This window comes from Myotis davidii, unplaced genomic scaffold, assembly GCF_000327345.1.
Source record: "Myotis davidii unplaced genomic scaffold, ASM32734v1 scaffold902, whole genome shotgun sequence".
Lineage (NCBI taxonomy): Eukaryota > Metazoa > Chordata > Mammalia > Chiroptera > Vespertilionidae > Myotis > Myotis davidii.
Genome location: NW_006293951.1, coordinates 58717 through 75521, shown reverse-complemented (window position 1 = coordinate 75521; position 16805 = coordinate 58717). Strand labels below are relative to the sequence as shown.

Genomic DNA, 16805 nt, shown 5'->3' with positions numbered 1-16805 from the left:
CCTGCTGATTGATATTTGGAAGTAGCACAGTAAATTAGAAACTTTAGGTTTTGATAATATATTTAAAGTTATGTGGTTGTCGGTAAAATGCTATTTACATTTTAGTTATTATTGGTTACGTACTTAACACTAAGGTTATTATATATTAAGGTTCTGAACTTTATTTTTGGCCCATGTACAGACCTTATAAGGTTCCTATGAGATTTTGGTTAGGTGGTACTAAACAAAAATAATTAGTTATTTTGGTAGACATGCAATAAATATATAGTGCTCTTTTGATTTAAATGAAAGATTGTTTTTCCCTGAACCTTTACACATAATTTCAGAAATTTATTATTATTTTAAGGCAACTTGTTTCTTTAACTAAATTTCCCAGCAAAAATTATTCAAGTATTGATTTCCATATATTATCTTCCCTAAACAGTTTCTACTACAACAGCTACCTCCATATTAAGGACCACAACAGGTAAAAAATAAATGCTTATTTTTTTTTAACTTCTAAATTAGCAGCAACCATTTAGGCATTTTGGCCCTATTTTCAAATATGTATGTATGTATGTATGTATGTATTTTGTAAATGCCAAATAGTAGGATCTACATCTAAATTGTAATATGAGTAAAGAAACATCTCTATTTGGAGCTTATGTGTCCCAAAAAGAACATTCCCCATGTTACTAATTTGGAAAAAGTGGCAACTAAAGAAAATTCTTTGAAAATAATTTACAATTTTTTTACTAGCATCAAATAACTTTAATTAAAACAGTAGCCAGTATATTAAATTAAATTAAAACAGTAAATCAAAACAGTATATTAAAATGTGTGAACATCTGATAAATAAGTTGAACTATTACATTTAATTATTTATTTGCATTCATCCAATACAACATGTCTTCAACACCTTTTTTTTAAAAAATATATATTTTATTGATTTTTTACAGAGAGGAAGAGAGAGGGATAGAGAGTTAGAAAGATAGATGGGAGAGAAACATCAATCAGCTGCCTCTTGCACACCTCCTACTGGGGATGTGCCTGCAACCAAGGTACATGCCCTTGGCTGGAATCGAACCTGGGACCTTTCAGTCCGCAGGCTGACGCTCTATCCACTGAACTAAACCGGTTAGGGCTCTTCAACACCTTTTTTAACATACATTTCCAAATATTTGTTTCCTCCTTTGTATGGCAATTCCATTGGCAACCAGTAGCTCAGGCTCAGGTAAGCCATAATATCGAGCCACAACTTAATCAAGAGGGCATTAAAAAATTCAAAACTTCCCTTTGCTATAGTATTTAGGTGAAATTTTTGTTTATTTATATTGTTTTGTAAAATATCTTAGGGGAGGAGTCCAGAAAAATATTATACAAAATAAGTTTTTTGACCTTTTACATGTGTACTATAGATTTTAAAAATTTAATTTCACATTTTAACATCCATTCACTTATATGGTCAAATCTATTTGAAACATTCATTTTCACCCATTTAATATATGATAATAGATGTTCTCAGAAACATAATTTTCCCTTCATACAAATTTAATTTTTTTAAAATTTTTTTCTTTAAAACAGCAACATTCATTCCAGGGATTACAACATCAAGCAGTGAGACAACAGGTAGGTGAATTAGAAAGCCTATAAAAGGACAAAGTTTTTTACATGTATTAAAATTGTTTTATCTCAATTTACTTATTAGAATTAACATACCCAGTCTCCAATACTTAGGACCTTTTCTTTCTCCAACTTCACACTATTTCTCTTCCTCCTATTATTTCTTTCTTTCTTCTAATCTATATATACATGTACTTAAATCCATGGTATTTTTATGGAGATATTATTGACATATAACATTATATTAGTTTCAGGTATGTAACATAATGATTCAATATTTGTATATATTGATAAATGGTTGCCACTGTACGTCCAGTGGACATCCTTGATGGCAGAGACCATGGTTTGCCATTCCTGTGTTCCCAATTGCACCCAATCCCAATCTATAGAATAGTTAGCATTCAATATTTTTTCAGGATAACAAAGATCAGAAGAAAAAGAATTTTTTTTCTGCTAAAATGTAGCGAGATATTAGGGTTGTTTGAGATGTGGAGGGAATGCAACTCTTTGCTATTATCTTGTTCCCTGGGTAAAGTACTTTTGATCAAATACTGGATCAAATACTTCACTGAATTAAGTACTTCTCACTGGCAATTAGGCTTTATTTTATTGTTTTTACCAAAACTTGAAAAGATGAAATAAAACATTTTAAAGTTTCTTTCCATAAATTTAACAGTGTAGAGATTCTCCAGAGGACTAAAAATAGTTCTGTATGACCCATCAATCCTACTACTAGATTTGCTAAAGAAAACAGAAACATTAATTCAAAAAGATATATGCACCTCTATGTTCATGCACCACTGTTTACAAAAGCCAAGATATGGAAGCAATCTAGGTGTTCATCGATAGGTGAATGCATAAAGAAGATGTGCTCTACATATATAATGGAATATTAAAAAAGAATGAAGTCTGGTCATTTGTGACAGCATGGATGGACCTGGACAGTATTATGCTGAGTGAACTCAGACAGAGAAAGACAAGTATCCTATGGTTTCACTTATATGTGGAATCTGAAACAAAACAAACGAACAAACAAAACAAAAATAAATTCAGAAACAGAGACCAAAGGAATGGCTACAAGAGGGAAGAGGATGAGTGGATGGGTGAAAACGGTGAAGGGCAATATGGTCAGTAATATTGTGATAAGTTTGCACGGTGACAGGTGATCGCTATAATTAGTGAAGTGATCACATTGTAAGATATAAAAATGCTGAATCACTGTTTTTCACCTGATATTAATATAACTAATATATTGTATACCAACTATACTTAAAATTTTTAAGAAAGATACTAATGAAACTCTGAAATAGTGACTCTAAATAAACCCTGTCTTCCCAATTAAATAAACAAACAAATAAAAAATTATCTTGCTCAGATGACCAAAGGCATTACTGTCAAATAGAAGGAGAAATGACTAGGTCCTCAAGAGAGGATTGATGGTTCCTTTGACTTTATACTCGAGCATCTCGGATAGAAGCTGAGGTATGAACTCATTGCTGAGCCTGTCATTGAGGTACATAGCACAGGATTCAAGTGTACTTTTGACAAATTTAGAAAAACATTATAGAAATCTTTAAAAGCATAAGAGGAGCGATATACAAAGCTTAAACATTTTTCCATGTCTTATATATCCATTTTCTTTTTCATATAGTACGTGCTTCAAAGGGTTAAAATACCATGAGAGATGCCTACCCAACCATTTCAATTAAGTATGTTATTTTTAGAAGAAATATATGCAGTTCTATTTTTCCCCTGTTTAAATTGACAGATCTTGACACAGAGCTAACCTTTACTGAGCACTGTTCTAAGTGTGTGACATATGTTATCATATTTGATACAGAAAACTCTGTGAAGTGGGTCCCATCGTTTCCTCCAATTTACAAATGCAGAAATGGAAGCACGGAGAGGTTAAATTATATATCGAGTTCCTTGCTAATAAGTAGCAGAGAGAGGAGTAAAATTCAGAACATCTTTTTCTAGATTCCACTTGTCATGCTTCTGTGTTTTGATGTTTAAGAAAGAGAATAAAGTTTAATTTAATTTAAGTCCATTATTGAAGTAGCATATAATTACAGATTCCAATTTCAAAGTGGACTTGTGTCACAGTCCTAGGTCCTAGGTGACTTAGATTTTAGTCTCAGTTTTGTCACTGACTAGCAATGGTCTTGAAAAAATTACTTCAGTTTTCTGAGTCCAATTCTTCAAATGTAGAATAGTTACAATACTTTTATTCCATTCTTTCTTTCATTCATTCATTCATTCATTCATTCATTCATTCATTCATTCATGGGTTTATTCATTCATTCTGTTGACAAATACTTACCAAACATCTATTATGTGGTAGGTACTCTAATGTTTTTAGAGATATAAAGGTAAGTTAAAATAGACATGCTTCCTGCATTCTTAAAACCTAGTCGGGATATCAATCAAGTAATTACAAAAACAAATGAAAACTTCCATCTAGAGCTGTGAAGTGCTTAGAATGTGGGTGAAGAGAGTAGAGCAGGGGTTTGATTAAGTCAAGATGGTCAGAAAAAGCTGACGTAAAGATGGCTGATTTGAGAACTGACCAATAAGTAGTAAATAGACAAAAAGGAGAGAAACTGTGTTCCAAGTATAGAGAAGTACAAATAGCAGATAGGAAAGACTGAAGGAAGGCCAGTGTGACTGGACAGAGTGAGGATTAAATAGAGAGATTGTGTGAGAAATTTATTTTTTTCCTCTTTTTTAAGTTACAAGACACTATAAAATTGTAAAGGGATATAACCACATAAACAATAGCTTTCCAGAGATTTTCAATAGAAATTAAGACTGAAATACAGAAAATAGCCGACTCTTAATTGATGATGAAAGCCAGAAATTAATAAAGGCTTATTTTTAACTCCACAGACCCCTCTCAACAAATGTTTTATAAACTCCTACCACCTTCTTGCCAATAGGACAGGTATTGGAAATGCAACGATAAAAACATGGTTTTTTTCTTCAGGAGGATATTGGTCATTTCAAATGTATCTCCACAAACCTGCTTTATCAAATCATTAAAAAATTCCTCAAAAGTATTTCTCCTTCTTCTTACCCCAAACCCTTACAGACTAAATGTTATTTTGTAGAAAATTATTGGAGGCACAGATAACCCGAGAGAGAGGGAATTGAAAGAAACAAACTGTAAAATCAGCCTCTGCTTAATAGAAAATTAACTTGTCATTGTGAATATACAGGAGTGGGCAAAGGAAATAAATAATAATACAAGAATAAACTCTTTTACATACTCACAACTATAAACCTACGGTTGCTCACTCCTGCATATTTATTCCACATAAATTGGAATGTATGTTATAATGTCACTATTTAAAAATAAAATAAAATCTTATTATTCTCAACACTAAATACATTGCAAACTACTATCTATTAAAAACTAACAAGAGACCAATCTTTCTGTATTTTCCCTTGAGGTCAGAAAAATTCACACCATATCTCTTTTTCTTACCAGGAACAACTCTAAGTCTACCCGTTGAAGCTTTTACTACAGGTCAGTATATCAATTCCTGACTTTTATATGTTAGAAATAGCTAACAGTATAAATTACTAGTAACTTTGGATTTCTAAGAAAAAAATTTATATGACAATTTGACTTTTGAAAAAAATATTACCAACAAATAGTTTACACTGGACTTTTCCCACTGGTTTTGAACTTTTAAAAAATGAATTTAACTTGTGTTTGGCCAGTTTATATTGATTGGCTATAATATGATAGTTTTATTTTCTTCCTTATTATTAACTATTAATAGAATATCTACAACAGTACTAAATAATATCAAGCTTAAATTTTTTTAAAAAGAATATAAGAGAAAACATATATCTAAAAATATATTGTGTTCTTTTAGGTGTTTTAAGCGTAAAAGTAGCAATTAGCTACTTGGTGATATGACTTCATCATTGTGATTTCACCCCTGAATGACAGTGTAATTAGGTTCCATTTCTTTGAGAGCAACCTTGTTAAGACAAAAGTATGCAAACTTAGTGTGACCCTATTACAGATTCAGAGAACATGACTTTGTTTCTTTAAGAAAAAAATAGCAAGGACTAAACCAAAATCTTAGAGGAAAGTGTCATCAAACTAGCTGAGAGTTCGTGCCCACCTGTGCACAGCAAGTCAATGAGAACTGACACCGGGTTTTCCAGCGATGAAATAGAAGTGATTTTATTGGGATGGCACCACCCAGGAGAAGGGGAGGCTGGTGCTCAAAATCCCAACTTGCTGGTGACTGATAGTCAAGAGGTTTTAATAGAACAAAAATGATGGGTAATCATGAGTAAGGGGCTTAGGGCTGTGGGGCTTGCCGATGGGTCCTTGATTACGTAAGCAGTTCATTTTCATCTTCCACTTGTCTGCTGCCCTCCTGCGTCCTCTAGTCTGGTTTCAGAGAGTTGTGGTGGGCGGGGTGGTCATTCCACCATGTGGGCTGAAAACCATCTTATTACAAAATAAGATGGTTTTCATTTGACTTTATACTCGAGCATCTTTCACTTATAAAAACGCGTGTCAATAAGTTCCCTTGGTGTGCGGGGGTGAAAGCTATACATCATGAGACCCATTGATTGAATGCCGCGGAGCAGGTCTTGGGCTGAGCGATTTCTATAATGGTCAACAGGGTGCTAGGTGGCTTCCTTCCTGTGGCTGTTCACCCAGCTTACAAACCTATTTTGTGTTAAAGATATTTTTGAGGGTGTTAACACTCTAGCTTCAAAAATAAGATTAGAAAAATACCTTAGGGAACTCTGGGTAGAAAGTCACTGGGTTTTTGATTCTATTTTCTATGCGAGGAATTGATTGAACAGTTAAGTCGCCCATTGGCAACAAAGCCCGAGTATACTTGAGCTGAGTTCATTTCCTGTTTTTTTCTCAGGCCTTATGAGTACTCCGTTTCCCGTCACCTTCACAGCTGGAAGTGCAAGCACCTCTGGAGCAGTGGGTCCCCTCTTCACCAGTCCTTGGCACGTAGCAGGTACAGTGAGTCCAGAACAGAGTACACAGCCACGACTAAGCAACTGGTTTCAGGCAGTGCTTCTCAGTACAATATTTTACAACATAAAGGTAGCTGGCTTAGATATATTATCAGACGTAGGTGTTCTTTTATTAAATTTTTTATTTTTTTAAAATAATTATTTATTGTTTAAAGTATTACATATGTCCCCTTTTTCTCCCATCGACCCCTGTCCGGCCACTCTCACCCCCCAGGACAACGTAGGTGTTCTTTTTATGTAACTAAAGTGTAGAGTCTTTGTTTTTTTTCACAGGTTGATTCCTTAAAGTATATCACCTTGTGACAGTTAAACATGCCCGTTACCTGGAGTGTTGACAGCGCCCATGTACTTTTTCTAGCACGTGTTTGTTTTTTATCTTCCCCAGGGACCACTGGATCATCAGCAAGTACAACCACAGGAGCTTTAAAACCAAGTTCAGCTGACACAGGCTTCAGAGAAGGTGAGATCCAGAAATGAGTCAAATGCTATTTCTTCCATAGCTCCTTTTCATAAGCGGTCCTCTGTTTCCAGTCGGGGACAATTGTACTCTGAGAACAGCATCAGGAAATGGGGGTCCAGTGATAGCACTAAGGCACCTGGAGGACTTTGGGAAAATATTCAATAATTAGTCTTTCTATATTAAATCAAATATTAGTGATATATTTCTAAAGTACACTAAAATGTCTAAATTATGCTCAAATACGTAACAGAATTTAATCCATGTTAACACCATGGTAGTTAAATCTCTTTATTGCCATTAGGAAGAAAATAATAAAAGGTCTCAAAGATGAGAGAAGCAGGAATAGAACCCAGAACCCTTAGCCTTCTTTGCAATAGCTACCATTCCCTGATCAGTGCATAAAGCATACATAAAAAAAAAAAAAGCCAAATGAGGATATGCTTGCCCTTGTGCATCACTGACTAAATTCCAACTATTACTAGTTTCATGAATAAGACATTATCGATACTCTTTACACATAGATAATATTCATCAGTTAATGTAAGTCCCTCTTTCTCTGCATCATATTTGCCTCTGCTCAGGTGTTAGATATTGTCCATCTGGTCTCTGCAGATGTCCACCTACCTCACCTAATCTTAACACCGTGGGATTCAAAGTGTGGTTCCCAGACCAGCAGCATCAACATCTCCTTTTAGAAATGAAAATTTGGGGGCCACCTCCCTAAAATCAGAATCTCTTAGAGTGAAACCCGGAACAGTGTATTAATCAACAAGCCCTTTTGGCAATCAGTGCCTATCAACGTTGAGAACATCTTTCTCCCTTTCCCTGCCAATTTATGCTTTAGTCAGTACCACTGGCTAGAATGGACTTCCTAAAATGCAACTGTGATCACATCACTCCACTGTGTAAAATCCTTCCATTGTTCTGGTTGCTTTAGGATAAATAAAAACTCCTTTACATATCACTAGAAGCCATGCCTTTAGAGTATGCATGGGACTGCCTTTATGATCTAATTCATGGTCTGATTTTAAGAACTAATCTATGGCCTGCTTTTGTTTTTCTACATTTATTTTCCTTTAGCAAATTTCTTGACTTAAAATTTATCTCACATACTTTTTTGGAATAAGCTATAGTTTACATAAAAATACTGTGTTCAAAGATAGAATCTCCAGCAGCAGAAATTAAGAAACTGCTTATTTTCAATTAGATCAATGAACTGACTCAAACTTTAGGGTGATGACTGTTTAGTCTACAGTCCTTAAAATTTGAATCAGAATTATTTGGCTAATAGTGACAAGTCAATCAGTGAATTTTTTTTTTCGGTTACCAGGTAGTAGTTTTAAACAGAGTTGCTGAAAGTTTGGTCCACAAATGAGTGCCATCAGAACCATTGATTACTGGTCATGATATAGTAAGAACTGAAACAGAGAACAGGCATTTAGAAACAGCAGTTTTATCAGTGGTTGAGCGTCGATCTATGAGCCAGGAGGTCATGGTTCAATTCAAATCCTGATCAGGGCACATGTGGAGTTGCTGGCTAGTTACCCAGTAGGGGGCGTGCAGGAAGCAGCCAATCAATGATTCTCATCATTGATGTTTCTATCTCCCTCACCCTTCCCTTCCTCTCTGAAATCAATAAAAAAATATTTTAAAAAATAGAAGCAGCAGTTTCACACAGTCCCTTTAATACCTCCTATATAAAAGCTTATGTTTTAAATGATTTTATTAAAAAATATTTCTCTACTTTCATGGCATTTCCCAAAACACCAATATAGGGCAGATTGACATTTTTGCAGCATTGCTCATTTGCCACAGATCGTTTGAGAAGCAAAAGTTAGAGCGTAAACTCTGGGGCTAGACTACCTGGGTTTGGCTTCTGGACCTGCTGCCAACCAACCTAGTGACCTGGAGAAAGTCACTTACCCGCGTCTGTTAAATGGGAATATTATTACCTGCCTCAGAGGATGCTTATAAGACTGGATGAGTGGATTTATGTCTGGGGTATGTTTTTAAACTGCTATTTTCCCTCCCAGCTGGAATAGGGGGCCCAACTGCACCACCAGTGGGAACTGAAGAAAAGAGCACACCTGGGGCAACAAGCACCGGAGCAACAAGCACAGGAAGAGCAGGCAAGTCAGGATGGGCACTTTAACGCCTGTAAAATGGTCCAGAACATATTCCAGGTCGAACTAAAGATGAAGCTGTGTGTGACATTAGATCCTCTAGCTGCAGGAACTCTAGGTGTCATTGGAGATTTCTTTTACATTAGAATCCTGGATTCCGTCACATGAGAGTGACATGTAGAATCCTACTGCTCTAGAAGTAATGCCCCTTCCTTGCTGTTATGCCAGGGACCTCAGAAGGACCAGAGGACTTCACCACCACACCCGGGAGCCAGAGCACCAGTGGAGGAGACACAACTGCCCCAGGCACAACCTCGGGAGGCAGAGCGGGTATGGAAATGGGGGCTCGGAAGCATTTTCTTACTGACCACAGGGAAGCCACCAGCGGCTTCTACTGGGTTATTAGCTGGTAGTCAATGTGCGCGTTCATCATATCACCATCCCTGCATCTATGGGCTGAATGGCTGTATTTCACTAACATCAGCTCACAGGTGACTTAGAGCAAAAAGTATTATATTGCAGACTCCTGCCTTTGAACTACTGAGGCTCTGAGTCTGGGTGGGGCTCAGGTAACGGTTTGCAATCTTGGCTACACATTGGAATTGACTAGAGACATTTTTTGGAAAATGCATAATGGAGGGCCTTTTAATGACTAGTTGAATCAGAACTCCTGGAGGAAGAGCCCAGGCACAAATGTTGTTTAAAAGCCTTATAGTTGGTTTCAATGGGGTTGAGAACCACTAGGCTAGTATATCTGAATGTGTAGTAAGCAACCCAGGTGATTCTTATAATTAATTTTTAGAAACAGTGAGGCTAGTATTTCTGTATGTGTAGTAAGCAACCCAGGTGTCTCTTATAATTAATTTTTAGAAACAGTGAGCTTGAAATGCTTTAAGTATGAACAAATATATGCAAAGTATTTGAAAGAAGAGAACAGCAAAATTTGTTCTGCTTAACCATAGCTCAATGGTATATATGTATTTATTGTTTATTTTGAAAGGGACTACTGAGTCATCAGCTGGGGAAACGACTAGAGCTCCAAGTGGTGAAGGGACACCCTCTGAGGAAGGCAAGTCAGGTGAGCAGAGGGTGTCATTCAGAGGCCGTGGCTTTGTCAAAATGGACCAAATTAAATCAGAGCTTGCTGATTTCACACAAATCCATCATCTACCATCCAAAAAAAATAAAAAATAAAAGGGTATAAAAATGATTAACATTTTCTTTTTAAAAACATATATTTTTATTGATTTCAAAGAGGAAGGGAGAGGGGGAGATAGAAACATCAATGATGAGAGAGGATCATTGATTGGCTGGCTCCTGCATGCCTTCCACTGGGGATCGAGCCCGCAACCTGGGTATGTGCGCTTGGCTGGAATCGAACCCAGGACTTTTCAGTCCACAAGCCAACACTCTATCCACTGAGCTAAACCAGCAAGGGCAGAATGATTAACATTTTCAAGATTTTTCATTTTTCTGGCTTCTCCAAATCTTCCCTTCAAAAGTGGCACAGTACTGGGTTGTCACAATAAGGCACATGCTCTCCCCATACTGTGTTTGTCAGGGGTAACAGCAGAGTCTGGGAATTACTGTTGGAACTGGCAGTAGCAGCACAGCTAGACCACTGCTTCCAGCCCAACAGGGATCTCAGCAGCCAAGGTGCAGTCTCACTTTGGTGGTGCTCCATCATGAGTTTAGCGGAGACCCTACATTCTTATGAGGACTGTAAGTGCATTTATTAAAGGCTATGGCTATCATTTTAGGACAAGTAAACATAGGTAGTGGGAGCATTTGCAACACAACCATCTATGTAGACTAGAATTGCCAAATAAAAAACACAGAATGCCATTTACATTTTAAATTACTCCTAAGTGAGAAATAATTTTTTAGTATAAATATGTTCTATGCAATAATTGGGACATGGTTGTTTGTTGCTTATCTGGAATTCAAATGTCACTGGGGGTCCTGTATTTTTCTTTGCTAACTCTGGCGATCCCTGTGTGGCCTGATCACCACCTTTCTTTTTAAACAGGAACCACTGGGGGCGAAAATGTAGCCACCACTGGAGCTGCCGGTGAAAAGACTTCTGGAGCATCAGGTACTGAAAGAACATAGAATACATCTAGACAACAGAAATGTGATGTCTTTACTCAAAATTTTGTCAGAGATAAGGTTTCCTGGGGAAATTTAACTCATTATTTGTGTAATGTGAAAACTGAAGAAGATCAGAGATAAATTAATAGCTATTTATGATGTGTCGCATCATACTCTAGAGAACATAGGGGCAGAGTAGAGTCAGGTACTTGTTCTCTTAGAGCTTAATTTTCGAGCAAGAGCAATGAGTATGTATATCAATGCAAAGGCAAAGGCCATGCAAGGCAGAAGGTGATCAAAGTTAAGGAAATGTTCAAGGACAAGTGTTGGAGTGGGAATTCAAGAGGATATTCTAGCAAGAGAAGGGATTAGATTGGGATTTACTCTCTTTTGAAAGAATATATTATGCTCAGTGCAGTTTGACTATATCGACATGCTTTAACTTGAGCAAAACTCAAAACATAAGTACATTGAGCAAAAGTGAAGGTATATATTCAATTCCAGGGGAATAAAGAGCAGTCATATTTCTAGTATCGGGGAACTAGAAATGAAAACAAATTCTCCTGGCCACGAAGCAAACATTTTTATTATTTAATATGGATTAAATTAGAAAGTGATGCAAATTACAGGCCATTTGCTAAGCAATTGTAAAGACAGACCTCTCACCAAGTAGACACAATCCATTACCTTCAAATTCTCAAGAAAAATTATATTGGTCTTCAAGCAACAAAACCTGATAGCACTATTTATTACATATAGTTCATCCTAAACTCATCTGGTAATTGCGTGCCATCTGGTTAGTTCATTGGTTTCCTACAAAGGGAAGATAAACCTCCTATCTTGATGACAGGAGGAAGTTTTATAACCAGAGGAAAACAAGGGAAACATCTCCCTAAGATTTACATCTCAAAGAGACAGGGCCAGAGTTCATGAGAAAGACACTCCTTGGGTATTATGATGGCAAGAGGCCTATCAGTTTTTTTTTTTAAAAAAGATTTCAATAAATTTCCAAGACACAGAGAAAGAACTTAAAAATACAAAATTTCTAAAGTCAATGTTCTAAGAAAAGGAAGGGGGAAGTCCCTTATTTCTGAGAGAATTAAGCTTCACTCTTATTTTAAATTATTTTTCCTCTCACAAGCCAGCCTCAAAAATTGATCAATTTCATATTTTAATGAGCTAACTTTTTATTTCTATTATAAAATGAAGCTACGCTCAGCTATCCCATGGGGCAACCCCTGGAGCTGGATGTGGCAGCCCCCTGGGGAACCAGGCGCTGGACCCAAAGTCCTGGGAGGTCAGACAAGTCTGGACCTGACTTTTCAGCTGTTCCCAACTATCAAAAGAGAAAGAAAACAAAAAGAAAAAATTCAACTTAAGAGTTTGCATAGCAAAAAACAAATGCTTGAATTTAGAATCCAAAATCACATTAAAATAATTCAATAATTTCTACTTCTTTTTAGTGAATTTTTTTTTCAAAATTAGGAAACCCATGAATATAGTTCATCATACTAACATATCTAAGAATAAAAACAACTATAGAGGCTGAAAAGGCACTTGATAAGCATTTGATAACCATTTCTGATGAGGAAAAAATACTTCAAAATAAGTAACCTGCTAAAATAGTGCCCATAGGTAAAAATTGCTCTTAGAATCAATATTATACTGTAACCTCAGTTTTCTTGTCTGCAAACGTGGGCAATGTAATCTATTAAGTGAGGATCCCATGAAATAATGAATAAATGTATGTCAAAGCACATTTTTTTGGAATGTATGGAGTAATAATTATTATTAATATAGAAAATGGACGTTTCTGTAATTGTTATTTGGAAGTCAATTTAAACCAGAATTGATTACCTCACAGTTTATGAAATTCTATGAATGAACTCTTTCCATTTTTTCCTTTACAACAGGTACACCTGGGACATCAGGTGGCACAACTGCTGGAGGTAAAAGTACATCTGAGTCACCCAGCAGTGGGACTACAAGTTCATCAAATAAGCTAGGTGAGATAACTAAATACAACAAAAATTCACAAAATCTTATTGGTGTAGACACTTGTTTATAAGAGGATCTTTCCTGTTTAAAAATCAGAACTCTGAAATTCAAATATGTGAATCAATTAGGAATATTGCCATTACATTATTTGTCTGCTATTCAGTATTTATGCACTATTGGGATGTCAGTTAGCGTGACCAATGAAGTCACAGATAATGACATTGATGTGACAGTTCAGATATTCTCCATTACTAAACAAGCTTAATACAGCATTTTAAAATTGATACTCCAATTTAGAAATCACTTGCATATTTTTTGATACAACCATAGTGGAGTTAAGTAAAAAGTAATAGTGACAATCTAACATTTCATCTTATGTTTGGTCCTTAAATGAAGATTTGGAGTTAGGCTTCTTTTGAGTTACATACTTTGCTCATCCACTTAGTTACATTTCTTTATCTAAGGTCTGCATTGTTCTACAAAAAAACCCACTGAGGCAACAAACAAAAATGCATAATGGTTAAAAGTGCTAAATAATTATAAGATATGTCAGCCATTTTTGTATTTCATTGATTGACAATATAATTTTTCAATACTAGAAATATTTAAGAGTTCAATAAATTATTTTGTTTCTTGAATAATAGGCCTCTGGTTACTAAAAGTTTATCAACAAGGATTTCAAATTTCAAGTTAGAAATTTTCTTTTTACAAAAACTACTATCTTGAGTATTTAGAAAATTTTTGTGGTTCCTTAGTATACAAAAATATCATGGTATAAAATATTAACATATTTTCTATAAGTTTTTAATTGAACAAAAAAAGTGATTTAGAATTATGATGAAAAGCTATTCCAATTTCTGAAGAAAATTTGACAAATAACATTCCACACCAAAGATGTAAATATAATTCTTCAAATTAAAGTATGATACATTACATTCTTATAATCTGCTTTTTTTATTTGTTATATATTTTGAACATTTTATCTATGTATTTAAATACCAGCAGCATCAATTTTATTTACTATCTAGTAGACTATCATGAAGAAACATCATAATTTAATAATATTATTTTTAATGTAATTTTTTGAATAAGAAATATATTTGTACAGTCCAAAAATCAAAAGTTTATAAAGGTAAACCCAGAAGTCTTGCTGCTATCCTACTCCTTTCCTCATCAGTAACCCCTTTTATTAGTATGCTTTCAGTGTTTTCTAATACAAATATAAGCTAATGCAAGTATATATTCTTTTTTTTTAATTTAATTTTATTTATTTTATTTTTTATTATGGTTTATATATATATATATTTCTTTATTGATTAACTAAACAGAATTCTTGGTTTACTTTCATGCCCATAACTGTTCTCCCAATCCTCTCTATATCAATAAATGGTACCATAACTGACTCAGTTGACTCAGGAAAAAAATTAGAGTTATCTTTGATGTCTCTCTTCTTTTTATTTTGCACTTCCTACATACAGACAAGGCCTCTTAAAGCTATTTCAAAAACATATCCTGAACCCATTCACTTTTCTCAATCTCATTTATTACTACTCTAGGCCAAGATACTCATATATCATTCGGGTTCCTGAAATCACTTCTTTTTACAATTTATTATTATTATTATTATTATTATTATTTTATTTTGTAAAATATATTTCCATTTCAGAGATGAAGGGAGAGGGAGAGAGAACATCAATGATGAGAGATAATCATTTATTAGCTGCCTCCTGCATGCTCACCAATGGGGATAAAGCCTGCAACCCAGGCATGTGCCCTGACTGGAAATTGAACCATGACTTCCTGGTTCATAGGTTGAAGAAAAAAACCACTGAGCACAAAGTCCAAGCCTGAAATCACCTCTTACTGGTTTTTCTACTTCTATAATACAACCTTTACCATATATTCTCTACAGAGTGGAAAGAAGGATTTTAAATATATATAAATGTATAGCTCCCTTGCATAAAACTATACTATATTGCATTTAGAAAGTGTACAACTTTTCTCTCATTTCAAATAGCTTACCCAATCCAATGAATATATCTTCACCTTCTAATGATTTCCCACTAACCTCCTATTAATACCTATAAATTCACCATCTAGTTCTGCTTCTCTAGCACATGTAATTCAGTTATCCTTATGGCCTTTGCAGTAGCTGTTTCCACTGCCTATGATATTTCCCATGACTGTCTGCTTCTTGTCATATCTCAAAATAAAATGGCATCTTTTCAGAGAGACTTTGCTAGCCAGGCTGTCCAAAATGAAATCCCAGTTGCTCAGAATTTCCTCTCTTTATGTTAGTGCTTTGAGGCTTTCTTTGTTTGTAAATTTCTTTGGTTGGTTGGATAGTAATTTTACTTTTATGTCTACATGTCTCTCACATCTACTAGGATTATCTATGGGATTAGAGAACTATCTACTTACTAGGTAAATCTTAGAGAAATGACTTAAACTATTTTAAGTTTTTTCTCTATAAAAATGGAAAGTAATACTATACATATCATAGGATTGTTCTGATGCTAAAATGAGGTAATACTTATAAATTTTTGAGAACATACATGGCATATAAAATATTCAATAATGTTAAATGAGTAAAGAGTTAGGAAGAAGGTACACTGTAGAAAAATAAAAGGTATAATAAAATAGGATGGTGGCAACAGGAATGAAGGTGCACAAAACTATAGTTTAGAAAGCAAGATCAGAAGCTGGAGGATCAGGGACGACAGAATTATCAACTGGAGCAACAGGAACAACTGTAACGTCTGCTACAGGTTCAGAAACAACTCAATTAATATCTGAAAGAGTAGGGACAACAAGACAATCAGCTGTAGAGTCAGAGACAACTAGTGGAATGTCAGGAATCACTGGTGTAACACCTGAGGGATTAGGAACAACTGGAAGATCAGCATCTGGAACAACTGAATCATCTTCTAAAGGTTCTAGAACAACTGAATCACCATCCAAAGGAACTGGGACAACCAGAACCCCAGCAGAAGAAAAAGGAACAACTGGTCCAACAGCTGAATCGACAGGATCCACTGGTGTAACACCTAGAGGATCAGGGACAACAGGAACATCAAAATCTGAAACAACTGAAACATCTGCTAAAGGGTCTCAAACACCTGAATCATCATCTGAAGGTCGTGCAACAAATAGGCCATCTGAGGAAGAGACAGAAACCACTGGCCCAACAGGTGGAAGGTCAGGAACCACTGGTGTGGCACCTGGGGAATTAGGGACAACTGGATCACCTGCTCAGGGTTCTGGGACAACAGAATCACCATCTAAAGGAACTGGGACAACCAGAACCCCAGGAGAAGGGAAAGGAACAACTGGTCCAACATCTGAAATGCCAGGATCCACTGGTGTAACACCTGGAGGATCAGGGAAAACAGGAACATCAGAATCTGGAACAAGTGGGTCACCTGTTAAAGGTTCTAGAACAACTGAATCAGCTTCTAAAGGAACTGGGACAACCAGCACCCCACCAGAAGGGAAAGGAACCACAG

At 35.6% G+C, this 16805-nt stretch overlaps 1 protein-coding gene across 1 annotated transcript in view; it reads left to right on the top strand.

The window, feature by feature from the left end:
* The window catches only part of MUC19 (mucin 19, oligomeric), a 67621-nt gene that overhangs the window by 27169 nt on the left and 23647 nt on the right, over positions 1-16805 (top strand). Inside the window, exons 31-41 of the mRNA XM_006767834.2 lie at positions 425-466; positions 1181-1213; positions 1564-1608; positions 5093-5131; positions 6510-6608; positions 7013-7087; positions 9121-9216; positions 9439-9540; positions 10211-10288; positions 11240-11305; positions 13215-13307. Coding sequence (XP_006767897.2) covers positions 425-466; positions 1181-1213; positions 1564-1608; positions 5093-5131; positions 6510-6608; positions 7013-7087; positions 9121-9216; positions 9439-9540; positions 10211-10288; positions 11240-11305; positions 13215-13307 — 768 coding nt within the window. The remainder of the gene's footprint in view (positions 1-424; positions 467-1180; positions 1214-1563; positions 1609-5092; positions 5132-6509; positions 6609-7012; positions 7088-9120; positions 9217-9438; positions 9541-10210; positions 10289-11239; positions 11306-13214; positions 13308-16805) is intronic.